The sequence below is a fragment of the Rhinopithecus roxellana genome, chromosome 9 (assembly GCF_007565055.1).
Source record: "Rhinopithecus roxellana isolate Shanxi Qingling chromosome 9, ASM756505v1, whole genome shotgun sequence".
Taxonomy (NCBI): domain Eukaryota; kingdom Metazoa; phylum Chordata; class Mammalia; order Primates; family Cercopithecidae; genus Rhinopithecus; species Rhinopithecus roxellana.
The window spans coordinates 61,506,055-61,522,268 of record NC_044557.1 but is presented as its reverse complement, the minus strand read 5'-3'; the positions used below and the strand labels follow the sequence as shown (position 1 = coordinate 61,522,268).

Sequence of the window (16,214 nt, the reverse complement as noted above, 5' to 3'; positions counted from 1 at the left end):
CTCTGCCTCCCAGGGTCAAGCGATTCTCCTACCTCAGCCTCCCAAGTAGCTGGGATTACAGGCGCAAGCCACCACGTCCAGCTAATTTTCGTATTTTTAGTAGAGATGGGGTTTCACCACGTTGGTCAGACTGGTCTTGAACTCCTGACCTCAGATGATCCACCCGCCTCGGCCTCTCAGAGTGCTGGGATTACAAGCGTGAGCCACCGTGCCCAGCCTCTTTTTTTACTTTTTAAATAATAATTTCTGCGCCCCATCACCAGACTGAGAAGTTGGGAGAATGGGGCCTAGGTATCTCTACTCTAACTGTCTTTCTGGATCCTACAACATCTTTTCACTTGTGCAGGCCCCTCAAATTCAACACATAAGTCAGTTAATATACTCGTTTCAATGGCTTTATTTTCAGGTCTTGCAGAACACACTTTTACCAGCTACCTACTCATTACGGCAGAGCTATACTCAAGAAAACAATACAAAGTGTTCAAAATTTCTATAATATGACTTAACATGCAATTGTTAACAATGATCAGGGCTACAAAGTTGAAAAAGGAGACCATTCATATTCTCAAATCCAATTTGTAGGCTTTACAAAGATCTGTGGCAGAAAATCAAAACAAAAGTTGTCTTTTAGCTGGTTAAATTCCTAATTAACCCAAATTTAATCTGCTGGGTCTGAATCAATTTGTTAAAGTCAGACAGCTAATGCTAAAACCAGGTTTTCTCACTCTTGATTTGGCTTGCTTTCTTCTATGCTGTCTTGCCACTTCTAATGTTGCCTCTTCTAATCTCCCTTCTGTGTATTTATGCATATGTGGGCAAAGGTAAGAAACTTCAGAATGAAATGCGGACTTAGGGCCGTATCTACATTAGGAATACAAAACTTGGTTTAATTTTACTTTCTAATATCATCATCTTATTCTTATATGCTACTTTTAGTTCACACTATCTTCTCTGGCCAAACTTGCCTTTTCTGACTTTCCTGTGGCCACACTTTTCCATGTAAGACTTACACCAACTGAACAATCTTGCAGCTTCAAGTCCATAGTCTCCCATCTCTTCAACCGGCAACTCACAAAACTTACATCTGCTAAACTTCATTTAACTAATCCCTTCAGGAAACTCTCCATCATAATCACTTACACACTGCCATATACCACCTCCATTTCACTCATTTAAACGACACTGAGTCATTGGGATTTATTTACTAAATACTAGGAAGATTAGAAATTATGCGGTCAAAAACTGTCTTAAAAACTCACCAACAAGTTCAATGCCATTTATTTGAGACCAACTGCAAACGATATTGATGTAGCCTCCCAAATGAAATATGAAACATTCTTTTCTTTCAAACAACACAAAGTCTGAAAGTGACCAACTGCATTCCCATAGATTCAGGAACACTCAGTTCCCATTTCCATAGGCTCTGAAATGATCAGCAAGCCAAAGGTGCTCACACGTTCCTATCTGTGCCAATTTTAGTTCCTTCTTTGCAACATCAACCCACATAATAGCTCTAACAGCAGCGGTTCTCTCTGACCTGTGTAGCTCTCCCAATTTTCTACTAAACTCTTAGAATTTATATCACTTTCATCATTACTGGGATTCCAGAAGTCATCAGCAACTTCCCACACATGCCTGATGCCATGAAACAATAAGCCTCCTATCCCAAAAGTAAAGTCAATGTAATTCTTCGGTTGCTGGAAAAAAGAATACACTAAGGTGGTTCTCCTTTATACAGGAGAACCAATGTGTCCTTTTATTTTGCCAACAGCTGGTTGAGAAGGCCTTGCCCTGGAAAATCACTAATCATATTTAAATTAGCAAATCCCTAAATGGGAGCATATTATATACCTCTACTTACACGAATAGTAACTAATTACAAACCTAAACATCAAATCCAATGTATCTACCCTTGTGATTGTCAATATGGGTTTTATATAAAAGTACTGTTGGTCAGGTGCAGTGGCTCATGGCTATAATTCTGGCACTTCTGGAGGCCAAGGCAAGAGGATCAGCAAGAGCTCAGAAGTTTGAGACCAGCCTGGGTAACACAGAGACTCTTTCTCTACAAAAAATAATTTAAAAAATTAGCCGGGTGTGGTGGCATGCCCCCGTAGTCCCAGCTACTCGGGGCACTGAGATGGGAGGATCACTTCAGCCTGGCAGGTCAAGGCTGCAGTAAGCTGTGACTGAACCATGGCACTTTAGCCTGGGCAACAAAGTGAGACCCTGTCTCAACAAAAGAAAAAAAATAAAAAAGAAAAAAAAAGTAGTTTTCTCTGATCATGGAACTTTTATATGGTGGCTTTCTATAGATTAGCAATTACATGGGCCTCTCATTGTACCCCAGTTTAAAATTCTCTCAAGAACTTTAAGGTCTTCCCCACCAGAGCCAATCAAAGTTAATTTCATATATAGCTTACAATCTTGTTTTAAGTTAGACTAAAGATGTCTTTCAAACTTGTTGAAAATCAACCAGTAACAGAAAAATGATAGAATCATTTTTTAGATGGATAAACTCCTTGTAGACATCACCATGTTTATCTTATTGTTATAATTTTCTTCGACCCCCCACACCTGGATCTTTCTTTTTTCAAAATGCATGCATGAAAGAACAGTTTCATACATGAAAGAGCCAGTATGTACTGGCAGGGGTGGTAGTAAACCAGAATGAGGATATCTATATATAACAGGAAAATGGAATGGAAGAGGGGGCCACATAGCAGAAGAGAAGGAACTTATTCCATGATTCTTGATTTCAAGGAAATAAAATTGTTCATGCTAGTCAATCCTCAATTTATTAATTTTATACAATTCCATAAATTTTTTTTTTTTTTTTTTTTTTTTTTTTGAGACAGAGTCTTGCTCTGTCGCCCAGGCTGGAGTGTAGTGGCATGACCTTGGCTCACTGCAGCCTCTACCTCCTGGGTTCAAGTGATTCCCAGGTCTCAGCATTAGGCACATGCCATCATGCTTGGCTAATTTTTGTATTTCTAGTAGAGAGCAGATTCTGCCATGCTGCCCAGGTTGGTCTAGAACTCCTGGCCTCAAGTGACCCGCCTGTCCCAGCCTCCCAAAGTGCTGGGATTACAGGTGTGAGCCACCGCACCTGGCCTCAATTCCTGGTACTCAAGTACCAGGCATTAGGCTAAGGACTGTAGGAACAAGGACGTATGAAAAGAGTTTCTGCCTCAAGGAGTTTTAAAGTTCTGAATAAGAAGTATGCTTAACAGGCCGGGTGCGGTGGCTCACGCCTGTAATCCCAGCACTTTGGGAGGCCAAGGCAGGCGAATCACAAGGTCAAGAGATCGAGACCATCCTGGCCAACATGGTGAAACCCCGTCTCTACTAAAAATACAAAAATTAGCTGGGTGTGGTGGTGCGCGCCTGTAGTCCCAGACTCGGGAGGCTGAGGCAGGAGAATCACTTGAACCTGGGATGCTGAGGTTGCAGTGAGCCGAGATCGTGCCACTATACTCCAGCCTGGCGACAGAACAAGTCTCCGTCTCAAAAAAAAAAAAAAAAAAAAAAAGTATGCTTAATAATAGATTTCATTTCAGCACTCTTCACTTGTTAAAACTGATTCCAACTTGCAAAAGAACCTGTATCTGAGGTAAACATATATAAGGTTTAACACTGACTTCTAAAATGAAATCACATAGAACCCTTAGTTATATAAACTATATTTCTAGCCGCAACATGTAAAGATCATTATTCAAATGACCTAGACACTTCTTAGGTTTAGAAACTAGAAGGGCAGTCTACCAATTTCCCCCAAAAAATGGAATATGAGAAGACCATGGGCTTTGGAGTTTGACAAACCTGGGATTAAGGCTTCCATATTTAATCACTGATTTTAAGCATTTTCCTTGACTTAACCCTTAATTTCATCATTTGTAAATATGAGAAAAATACGTATTTTATCTTACAAATTTCTTGTTAGAATTACACCAAATGACAGAGCATGGGAAAGCATACTTCTCCAGAAACAGCTTTTCCCTTTTTAAAATTTTTCTTAAATTTTTGGTAGAGATGAGGTCTTGCTATATTGCCCAGGCTGGTCTTGAACTCCTGGGCTCAAGCAATCCTCCCACTTTGGCCTCCCCAAGTGCTAGGATTACAGATATAAGCCACTGCACCTGGCTCATCTTCTGTTCTAATATCCTTTTCTCTCCAAAACTATGATGGTCTATGTCCTTCATTCCCACGTTCAAGCATTTGGGCCATTTTTTATATTAACAAGCTCAGATAAATGTTAAGTCCTGGTGGTCAAAAGGGCCTGGACAGGCATCCATCAGGTCCAATGCTCCAGATGCAAATTCTTTTGGGAAGTTAATGGATTAAAAATAATAAGCAAATATATCATCTCAGAGGCTTAAAATAATCCAGGCTTGCTCTAGAAGCAGCATTGTAATGCTATCTTTCTTTTTAAAAAGCTGCTGTTTTCTAAGAAAATTACATAATATTCACTCAGTAGAGTGATATGTAGAACCCTAACACTTTGAAACAAAGACAAGTAAGGCTCAATGCCTGCACTCAAGCTTAGAACCTAGTAAAGGAAGACAGGTATACAATAACACATAGTAAAGTACAAAACAAAAGGTATACTCTCCCTCACACTCTCAAGAGTATAGGTTTTGAAAGCAAGCTGAGAGACCAGGATAGAGATCCCAAATGTGTTTCACCCTGGACAAACACTGGAAAGTCATTTTTTTTTTTTTTTTTTTTTGGAGACAGGGTCTGGCTCCGTTACCCAGGCTGGAGTGCAGTAGTATGTGATCTCAGCTGGGCTCACTGCGACCTCTGCCTCCCATGCTCAAGCCATCTTCCCACCTCAGCCTCCCAAGTAGCTGGGACTATAGGAGCACACTACCATGCCCAGTTAACTTTTTGTAGAGACAGGGTTTTGCCATGTTGCCCAGGCTAGTGTCAAACTCCTGAGCTCAAGCAATCCGCCTGCCTTGGCCTCCAAAAATGCTGAGATAACAGGTGTGAGCAACTGTGCGTGGCCAGAATCTCAATTTTACTGGCTAAAAGTGATACTGAGCATACAGGAGGCATAGTATATATATATTATCCTCATGATAAAAACGGTAAGAGGCAAGAGACCATTAAGACAAATACCTAATGCATGCGGGGCTTAAAACCTAGATGACAGGTTGATGGGTGCAGCAAATCACCATGGCACATGTATACCTATGTAAGAAACCTGTACATTCCGCACATGTATCCCAGAACTTAAACTATAATTAAAAAAAAAAAAGATAAAAGGCAAGAAATTAGGAAATTCAGAAGAGGCATCATTGTAGCTGATAGGTTAGACTATAAGACAGTCTAACAATAATAATTTCCAAGTACTTCCTAGACACATTACATGCATTATCTCATTTAATGGACAAGACCTAGTTTTGGTAAGTTTGTTTTAGTTGTGAAACGTTCTTACACAATTCAAGATGGAACAATTTCTTGTCAGTTTGTTTGAAAGTAAAAACTTTTTCCCCTGCCAAATGTTATGCACATATCAACTACATAAACTAAACAAACACATAAACCATAGCTTTAGACACAGTTAAATCCCAATTTCAAACTCTTAATAACTGAGAGAACAATCTTACAAATATAACCTATGGTTCAAATTTGCAAAACCTCACTATATACGGAGATATTTCCTTTAGTGGTAAAGATCCTTGTGCTTTCTAAACAGCCAAAATTTCAACTCAGGATTCCAAACTGTCTCCTTGTTGACTGAAGCAGGTATGCTCAGGGTTACCTTTATGAGATGATGGGGAGATGATAATAACTGTCACATTGCCAAGACATGCCAAAGATGATTTCTGAAAAACTAAATACAAGCATTGGTTTTCAATATTTTACATCTGATGGGTATGATAAGGACTACAAGTGAAACAGCAAATACACATCTGTATAATTCTTTCTTAGACAGAAGAAAGACATCTAAGAGATTCTGATGGATGCCTTCTGGGAAGCCTGTCATTCCATGGAAAGGTTTGAAAACTACTAGCATAGCTGGAGAGAAAAAAAAGTGCATTTTAAAACTGATGAAATAACACCAATTCCTCACTTATGTCTCTGAATTTCGCTTGAATAATGATTTAAAAATACTCTCAAGGCTTTTACAGCCTTGCGAAATAGTACACTAACCAATAATGCCAAAGCACAACTAAAATTAATGTTCATAGGGTTTATTGTTGTTCTTGGTATCTAAGATGGGCACAACTACTAAAGGTCTTTTCTGTCAGAACTGTATAAAGGTCTTTTCCGTTAGGCCTCTGGCAGAATGAAAAGAAAAGATGAAAAAATCCTGTCACATAACCAAACAAATGGAGCCAAAATTCTGGAGCTTTTGTAAGGTCACAATAATTTTCAGCAGAAACTTCTGACTCGAAACTTTAAAAGCAATAAAGCTATAACTCACTGGAAAAATTTAATTTGTTCTCTGAACGCAATTTAATATCCTGGAACATGCCATCGAAACCAGAGAGGTATAGTGGAAATAACAAAGTTCTTAGACTAGAAATTAGGATACTGTTTTGCCTTTGAAACTCCTTTGCTCTGTGACCTTGAATAAGTCAGTTAATTTTTCTGAATCTCAAGATTTCTCTTCTGTAAAATCATGAATATTTGTTTTACCTATCATTTGGAATTTTTTGAGCAAATGATTATTCTTTTTTTCTTTTTTGAGACGGAGTCTCACTCTGTCGCCAGGCTAGAGTACAGTGGCACGATCTCGGCTCACTGCAATCTCCGCCTCCCGGGTCCAAGTGTTTCCCCTGCCTCAGCCTCCTGAGTAGCTGGGACTATAGGTGCACACCACCACGCCTGGCTAAGTTTTGTACTTTTAGTAGATTTTAGTAGAGATGGGGTTTCACCATGTTGGCCAGGATGGTCTCAATCTCCTGCCTGGTGATCCGTCCGCCTCGGCCTCCCAAAGTGCCGGGATTACAGGTGTAAGCCACCGCGTCTGGTTGATTATCCTATTAAGAATTAAAACTGGCAAAGAGTGACTTAAAGGAAAAAAGAAAACTCTATAGGTGGTAAGTGATATGATTTGTTTTTAATATTACCAGCAAAACCATTACCTAAGAATAAAAAAACACAATTCTATTGGGAATATATTGAGACAAATTTATTTAATTCAATGACAGATTATCCAATTAACTGTGAGACGTTATTTTAGCCACTTCATTCAGCTTTCAGTTCAACAGATAATTACCAAAGGCACTTATATGCCAAGCAGTTTGCTACTGGTTTACAATCTGGGGGGGGAGAGAACCCAAAAAAAGTAAATGGGTAAGTAAACAAATAATGTACAGACTGTGATAACCACTATGAAGGAAACATCTAAGGGGCTGAGACAGAAAATAGAAAGGGATGTCTAAATTTCAAATAGGGTGATCAGGAAAAGATTTTCGTGGAAGGTGACTTTTAAGGTGAAAACTAAAGGCTGAGGGAAAGATTGTTCCAAAAGTGTTAATAATAGCTCATGTAAAGACGCTGGGTTGTGAAAGAGTTTGAAGAACCGAATAGCAAATGACAGGAAACTCACTCAAATTCAGCTTAAAAAGAAAAGCAGGTGCTGGGCCATACAGGCCATGGAAAGAAGTTTGGATTTTAAACGCAAAAGCTACTAAGTGCTCGTTTTAAGCAGCATGGTGATTTGCTTTGAAAAACCTCATTACTAGTGCATTGAGAAAGGACTGGATGCAGTAAAAGGAAGGCTACTGCTGCAGGTTAGGGGAGCTAAGGTGACACTAGAAAAAGTAGTCAGATTGAATATATATTTTGGAGATAAAATTGATGGTACTTTGCTGATGGGTTAGATATAAGGTGAGGAAGATATGAGGAGGTGAGAAAAAGATTAGAATCAAGGATGATTCTTCTATTTTTGGCATGAATAACTGAATGGATGGTAGAGTAATTTACCACTTACAGAAATGGGGAAGACTGGAAGAAGGCAGGAAATAACAGGTTCTGTTTTGGAGATGTTAAAAGTTTGAGACAATTTTTAAAAAGTTTGAGATACATATCAGACTCCCAATCAGAGAAATCAAGCATACATGTAGACATGAGGTTCTGGAGATGACAGAACAGTGTAGATATAGATAGAGACTAATATACAGTTGCTCCCTATTATTAATGGATTCTGTATTAGTGAATTTACCTTTTCACTAAAATTTATTTGTAACTCCAAAATCAATACTTGAGGTACTTTCACGGTCATCTGTGGACATGCACATGCACAGAGCTGCAAAGTCACTCTGCAGGCACATTCCCAGCTGAGGTCAAGATTCCACCTTCTTATTTCAGCTCTCATCACTGTAAATAAGGATCCTTTCTGAGGATTATTTAGTGCCACATATTTTGCATTTTTTTGGTGCTTTTTGTTAGTGATTCTGCTGTTTAAAATGGTCCCCAACTATAGTGCTGAAGTGCTGCCTAGCATTCTTAAGCATAAGAAGGCTGTGATATACCTTACAAAGAAAATAATGCATTAGATAAGCTTTGTTCAGGCATGAGTTCTAGTGCTGTTGGCCGTGAGTTCAATTATGTGAATCAGCTAAATTAAATGTCTTTAAACAGAAACACATATAAAACAAGACTATGTATCATATATGGTATTGGTGAAAATATTGTGACCAGAGGCTTGGACCTAACTTTGCATTTTCCCTAGAAGCACTAGTTTAGTACTTGCTAATTCAGTGGGAACTTTATAGAATTTCTGCAGATAAAGAAAATCAACTACGCTGATCTGTTCCAGTACTATTTACAATATACCTTTTACGTGTGTGACCACTAGTAATGCGTTTTGTGCTCCTAATATGGGTAATGGGCAGACACTCAGATACTTGCAGAATGATTATTAGACAGAACCACATGAAATGGTGATATTAGACCATACTAATCCAAAAAATATGGCATAGCCAGGTGTGGTGGTGCGTGCCTGTGGTCCCAGCTAATCGGGAGGCTGAGGTGGAAGGATCACTTGAGCCTGCAAGGCAGAGGTTGCAGTGAGCCAAGATCACACCACTGCACTCCAGCCTGGGTGACAGAGTGAGACCCCAGCTCAAAAAATAAATAAATAAAAAAATTTTTTAAAAAGGCAATTCCATAGTTTCTACTAAACACGAAACATTATGCTAGGTGTTACAATATACAACTCTAGCTGAGGAGCTAGGGAAGGCTTTACAGTTGAACCAGCACTACAGCTGGGCCTTGAAGAACAGGTGGAAATTGGTAGAGAGAGGCTGGGCACAGTGGCTAACGCTTGCAATCCCAGCACTTTGGGAGGCCTAGGCAGGCGGGGCGGAGTACTTGAGCTCAGCAGTTCAAGACCAGTCTAGGCAACATGGCAAAACCCCATCTCTACAAAAAATACAAAAATTAGCTGGGCACGGTAGTGTGCGTCTAGTCCCAGCTACTCAGGAGGCTGAAGTGGGAGAGTCACTTGAGCCTGGGAGGTTGAGGCTGCAGTGAGCCAAGATTACGCCACTGTACTCCAGCCTGGTTGACACAGCCAGACCCTGTCTTGAAAAGAAATTTAAAAACAAAAATAAGAAAAGAAATTGGCCGGGCGCAGTGGCTCACGCCTGTTATCCCAGCACTTTGGGAGGCCGAGCTGGGTAGATCACGAGGTCAGGAAATCGAGACCATTCTGGCTAACATGGTGAAACCCCATCTACACTAAAAATACAAAATATTAGCCGGGTGTGTGGTGGCGGGCACCTGTAGTCCCAGCTACTCGGGAGGCTGAGGCAGGAGAATGGTGTGAACCTGGGAGGCAGAGTTTGCAGTGAGCTGAGATCGCACCACTGCACTCCAGCCTGGGTGACACAGTGAGACTGCATCTCAAAAAAAAGAAGAAGAAAAAAAAAAGAAATTGGTAGACAGAAAGAAGGGCCTTTTAATAGATAAAAACAATGTCCAGGGGCAGTGGCTCACGCCTGTAATCTCAGTACTTTGGGAGGCTAAGGCAGGTGGACTGCCTGAGCTCAGGAGTTTGAGACCATGCCTGGGCAACATGGTGAAACTTCATCTCTACAAAAAATAAAAAAATAACCAGGTGTGGTATCGTGCATCTGTAATCCCAACTACTTGAGGGGGTGAGGCGGGAGGATTGCTGGAGCCTGGGAAGTGGAGGCTGCAGTGAGCTGTGTTCACACCACTGCACTCCAGCCTGGGACAAAGTGAAGACTCTTGTCCCCAAAAACAACAACAATAAAAACAACAGCCGGGCGCGGTGGCTCAAGCCTGTAATCCCAGCACTTTGGAAGGCCGAGACGGGCGGATCACAAGGTCAGGAGATCGAGACCATCCTGGCTAACACCGTGAAACCCCGTGTCTACTAAAAAATACAAAAAAACTAGCCGGGCGAGCTGGCGGGCGCCTGCAGTCCCAGGTACTTGGGAGGCTGAGGCAGGAGAACCGCGTAAACCCGGGAGGCGGAGCTTGCAGTGAACTGAGATCCGGCCACTGCACTCCAGCCTGGGCGACAGAGCGAGACTCCGTCTCAAAAAAAAATAAAAATAAAAAACAACAACAAAAATGAAAATAATAATAAAGAGACACAGAAATCTAGCCAAAGAGATTTCTTGTCTTAGGAGTAATGGTGAGAGACAAGCCTAAGGTAGGGTTAGATCATGAAGAGACTTGAGTGCCATGTCATGAATTTTGGATTTTGTTCAACAGGTGATGGGGAAACTACTGAAACAATGTGAACATCAAAGTCATATGATCAGGGTTAGGCTTCAAAAGACTCAACTCGCATGAGTGGGTAGAAAAGATCGGCAAAAAAGAAACTGGAAGCAGGAAAACCAGATGTTAGAATAGTCCAAGCAAAAGGTAATAAAGTCCTAAAGTAGGGCAGTGGCAGTGAAACTAGAACAGAAGTACTGACTACAAAAACCACTGCATACTATTAGAACACAGTCATACATTGCTTAATGAGGAGAATACATTCTGATAAATGCATCTTTGTGCAAACATCACACAGTAAACTGACACAAACCTAGGCTATAAACCTGTACAGCATGTTGCTGTACTGAATACTGTTGCAACTGTAACACAATGGTGTTTGTGTATCTAAACACAGAAAAGGTATAGTAAAAATGCAATATTATAATCTTATGGGGTCATCATATAGGCAGTCCTTCACCTCACAAAATTATAGCCAGATGAGGCAAACAGCCATTTTCCACTATAAAGAGAAAAAGGGGCTCACATAGGTATTTACCAGTCATGAAAAATAGGAGTACGATGTACAAATACTTTTGTTGGACATCTTACTATATTATGCATTCAACAATTATTTTTTTTTTTGAGTCCCAAGCATTGTGCAAGGCTATCTGGTAGCAAACAAAAGGAATTATTATTTTATTCATTGAGCTTAGAGATATGAAAATTACACTATAGCAAATCTTTATGAACATTCCTACACTAATATGCAAATAACTTGTTCCCTAAAATAAATTTTTGAGCTGGTTGTTCATGCCTGTAATCCCAACATTTTGGGAGGCCAAGGCAGGAGGATGGCTTGAGGCCAGGAGTTTGAGGCTGCAGTGAGCTATGAGAGCTATAACCACCACTGCACTCCAGCATAGGCAATAGAGCAAGACCGTCTCAAAAAAAAAAAAAAGAGACAATTTTCTTTGATATTAATCCTAATTATGTGCTTCCGGAATTCAAAGCCAATTGTTACAGACCAGTTTTCACAGACTTCACTTCAATCTAAGTCATTACTCAGATTAAAAATCAAGTGAAAAAGTACTTATTGAGTGCCCAATACAGACTCTGAGGTAGATGTCATGAAAAATACATATAATTATTTCCAAAAATGCCAAGAATGGGGTAGGGAGGGAAAGAAAAAATGCCAAGAACTGAGCCCAGTAAAAAGTGCCCCCCTCCCCCACCGTCAATTAGGAAACAAACTGTAATTCATACCCTAAAAGATCTATGGCATGATTTTATTAGGGCATAAAAAACAAATTGATAAAATAATTTCAGAAATTGCTTATAAACAGGTTGAGGTAAATACAGATTTAGCCACTATTTACTCTACAAATGAAAAATTTGAAAACAGGAGCCGCAAAATTTGGAATGATTTAAGAAAAAGCTAAAAATAATGGAATGAAAAGATCAGAGATCAGGAATCTACAAGCTTTTTTTTTTTTCTTTTAAAAGACAGAGTCTTGCTGTGTTCCCCAGGATGGAGTGCAGTCACCTGATCATAGCTCACTACAGCATCAAACTCCTGGGCTCAAGCGATCCTCCCACCAGTGCCTCCCAAAGTGCTGGGATTACAAGCATAAGCCACTGCGCCTGGCCCAAGCATTTCCACAAGCATTCAAGGTGACTCTCAATGCAAGTAGCCAAGGATAACACTTTGAAGAACCCTGCAGTGTTTTAACTCAACTAAGATTTTCAATTTGTAAACAAGATACACTGAACAGAGCAAGGTAAAATGCCTTACTCAATTTTAGAGTTTCCCATTCCTGTCAGGCTGACACAGTTGTCTTCTTTCAATCCTGAGCTTTTGTTGTTTCTCAGGCCTCTCACACTATCTTGCTCTTACTGCCCTCCCTTCCCCTCCTTTTTAGACAGGGCCTCGAATTGGCTCACTGCAGCCTCCACCTCCTGGCTCAAGCAATCCTCCAACCTCAGCCTCCAGAATAGCTGGGACTACATGTGTGCACCACCGCACTGGGATAATTTTTTAAATTTTTTGTAGAGATGAGGTCTCACTATATTGCCCAGGTCGTTCTTGAATTCCTGGGCACTCCTACCCACTTTCAAAGTCAGCTTCTGTGATGAGGCCTTTCACGCCCACCTGGGTTCACATCCAGTTGTATCATTAATTTTTTAAGTATATATTTTTCCACAACTGAAACAAAAAGCTCCCTGGGGAGAAACCGAGCTTTTACATTTGTATCCCCGTCATAGAGAGATATGCCAATATTGTATTCCTTTTTACCACCTTCAATTTGTAAGCAGTATCTTGCTTTTCTTCAATACTTAGCTCAGTTAAAGGTATCTAATGAGTCCTAAATAAATGGCAGCCTGTAAACCTGCCGTTTTTCTAACTGTGTGGGTCATGCCTCACAGTCAAATGTGAAATGAATTCAGTGGGTCATGAACATTAAAGAAAAACAGAACAGTTTTATGTGTGTTATGTAATGTAAAACGTATTTCTTACTGTGGGTTTCAGTCACAAAAGCTTGAAGTCCCAATTTTGTAAATGTTGGTTAAACTTCTCGAATACATCTTCAGTATTTGGTAGATAAGGATATTTTCTCACCCAATTAACATTCAGCCACACAGTCTTCCCATTCTCCACTCCTCAAAGCTAACGCTAGGTTTACTTATTTACTCCCCACTTCCTTAACTCGAATGAAAAGGAAGGGGTAAGTCCTAAGTCTACCGAGCATTCTTCACAGTACTGTATAAGCATTCACTGGAGTCTGTATTCCTTCAGATGAGTCATTTGAGTGTTATAATGCACTTCGGATGGGTTCTTGGAGCACCCGTCTCTCTCAAGTTTATCTGAAATTCTAGATGTCCCAAATAGGGTTTTGAAATTTTCACAATGCGCTTCATCCACATGGGTTTGTGCTGAATGTGTTTCTTTCAAGATCACCTTCTTTCCTTACCTTGGAGCAAGGTTCTCTATTTTCACGGTAACATTACTTTGATAATTGGTAATTTTTGATAGTCTCCACAAATGTTTAAATTATTTATGTTCCAAACCAGTTCTATTTTCTCCTCTCCTAACGTATGGTAGTATTTACAATGACAAAGTTGTGCCTTTTCCAGGTTTCATACGTATCTTGCATCTTCTTAATCAGCAGGCAAAATGTGAAGGCCTATTCAGGCCTCATAATGCACTAACTGTGACCTGTCACATCTGTAACCTAGAGATTAGAGTTTGTTACCAACAAAACTCTTGTTAGTTTGAACTCAAACCCCATTTCCTCCAACAACTTTCCTAAAGCCCTCCAGTGAAATGTCTCCTACCCTCCAAACCTCATTAACACTCAGTTCAAACCTCTTTAACACCTATCAGTCTATGCAAAATTCTAATTAGCTATGAATATGTCTCCCAGATTGACTCTGTGTATACCCTGCACTGCCCTCCAAACACTAGAGTGCAAATTTCACATAGTAGGGCCTTCGTACTGGCTTACTGAATTGTACTGAAAAGGCGAAGAGCTTAATTCGGTGGATTAAAAATAGGTTAGGTGCTGTTTCTAACTGCATACCCTCCATAGTTTCAATTTGCTCAAATGTAAAATATTTTTAAAAATACATAAAACTATTAAAGATATAATGGGAGAACCATGGGAATGGCAATAAAGAATGTAAACGTAAAACACGAAGGCCTAAGACAGATGTGATGCCCTCTGTGACTTCCACACGTGGCCCAGCAAATCGGTGCCTGAATTCCTCTCTCGGCTTTCACTATTCTGCCCTGTCATCTCCCTTTACTCTGTTTCACAAATCTACCAAACCAGAGTGTGCAACAGACTCGTTAGTTGAACTCGCCTTAGCTCTTTCTCATAGAACCATACACCTCAAAGCGTATTAGGTAACCGACCCCTTCTTGCCTTGCTCCCGTTCCGGCCTCTGTTGGCCACATGTGCCAGAACAAGAGTGGGCAACCATTTCCCTTTAACAGTCCCAACTAAAATGGAAGCGCGTCTAGACCTGGACACCTTTAATCCTGTGTAAGCCCCAGAATTTCTAGGTCACCGTACTTCCTCCACTGGCTACTGTCTCAATGTGACTTGAGACAGACATCTGTCTTCCGAGCGCAGGCTTTCCACAACTTCCCAACACCACCTTAAGGTCCCATGACGCTCCACATGCAGCCTACTCTGCAGGCCTCAGGGAAGGATGCTGTGCTATTCTAGCAGTCAAGGTTCCCAAAGATGGCTTGACCTCTGGGCGCCTATCTGAACGGACCCCTCAGACCTCCTAACTTCTTTCCTCGAAACTGGGCTTCCCCACCCATCCTATACTTCCTGAGTTTCCCCCATTCCCCAAATAACATGACCACCTATCACCGCCTGCTCCACTTGGGAGAGCCGCCTCTCGGCTTTGGACTAAGCACTCTTTTCCCTTCCCGGCTGGGGCGCGGCCTCCCCCCAGCTCGAGGGTCTCCACGCCCGCCCTTCGCCCGTTCTCTACCGCCGCTCATCCCATACTCACTTTGGGCTTCTCGGACAGTTTCTTCCGGTTCTTCTTCTTCTGTTCCTCGCTCCGGAGATTCTTCAGCAAGGCCAGGTCGTCGGGGGCCGCAGCCGGCGCGGCCGCCGCCTCCTCCCGCTTGCGGGGCGGGCTCCTCCGCTTTTTGCGGGCGCCGGCGCAAGCCGCGGCCCAGCCGTAGCCCAGCAGAAACAGCAGCAGCAGCCCGAGCGCGCCGGTGCCCACCAGGATCACCCAGCCAGGGTACCGTTTCGGCTCCAGCCCCAGGTCGAGGCCCAGCTCGGTGCGCAGAAAGCCTAGGCCGACCGAAAGCATTTCCCGCAGCCGGGCCGAGCCCTCCTCGGCCTGCTGGGCCAGCTCGTCCTGCCAGCTCCGTGCAGCCATCTTCCCTCCCGTCAGAGGGACTCGCAGGATGACGCCGGGGCGCGGAGACGCCGTGAAATAGTCAAGGGAAGCGAGGAAGGGCCAGGCCGGGTAGCCTCAGGCCGAGCGCATCGCGGCCGTCCCTCGCGCCGGAGCCGGGGATCGGCCGCTGCCACAGCGGGGAGGGCGGAGGGGTCTCCCAGGTTCCCCGCTGTCAGCCTCACTCCACCGCCGCCAGGAGACCCGGGAGGCGGGAGGGAGTGTCTCCAGTGGCGGCCGCTAAGCGGCGTCTAGGCGCCAGCGCCAGGCCCCGCTGTCCTCCCTCGGCGGAACAATGGCGGCTTGGGCCGCGATCCACGCCGCGCGCGGGGCCTACCGTGGGTCACGTGGCGCCAGTGGGCGGGGCGTGGGCGTCACGTGGGGGCGGGCGGGGTCGGGTGGGGCAAAGGCGCGGCCGGGAAGGTTGGCGGTGGTGGTGGGTTCGGGCCTGGTTAAGACGCGGCGTTGAGGACCCGTGACTGTCGATCAGAGGCTGGGAGGGGTTAATTGGCGGACGCCTCCGCGGGGGGCTGGTGGCGCTGAGTTAGGAGACGTGGCGCAACGAATAAGTACAGGGGAGGGGCTTCGTGCAA

At 42.6% G+C, this 16,214-nt stretch overlaps 1 protein-coding gene across 3 annotated transcripts in view; it reads right to left on the bottom strand.

Annotated features, from left to right (window-relative positions):
• Positions 1 to 15,963, bottom strand: part of MTDH (metadherin) — an 85,255-nt gene extending 69,292 nt beyond the window's left edge. For all 3 annotated transcript variants that reach the window (XM_030937559.1, XM_010385628.2, XM_010385631.2), the window contains exon 1: positions 15,223 to 15,963. In XM_030937559.1, coding sequence (XP_030793419.1) covers positions 15,223 to 15,603 — 381 coding nt within the window. In that variant the 5' untranslated portion in view covers positions 15,604 to 15,963. The remainder of the gene's footprint in view (positions 1 to 15,222) is intronic.
• Positions 15,964 to 16,214: the final 251 nt, after the last annotated feature.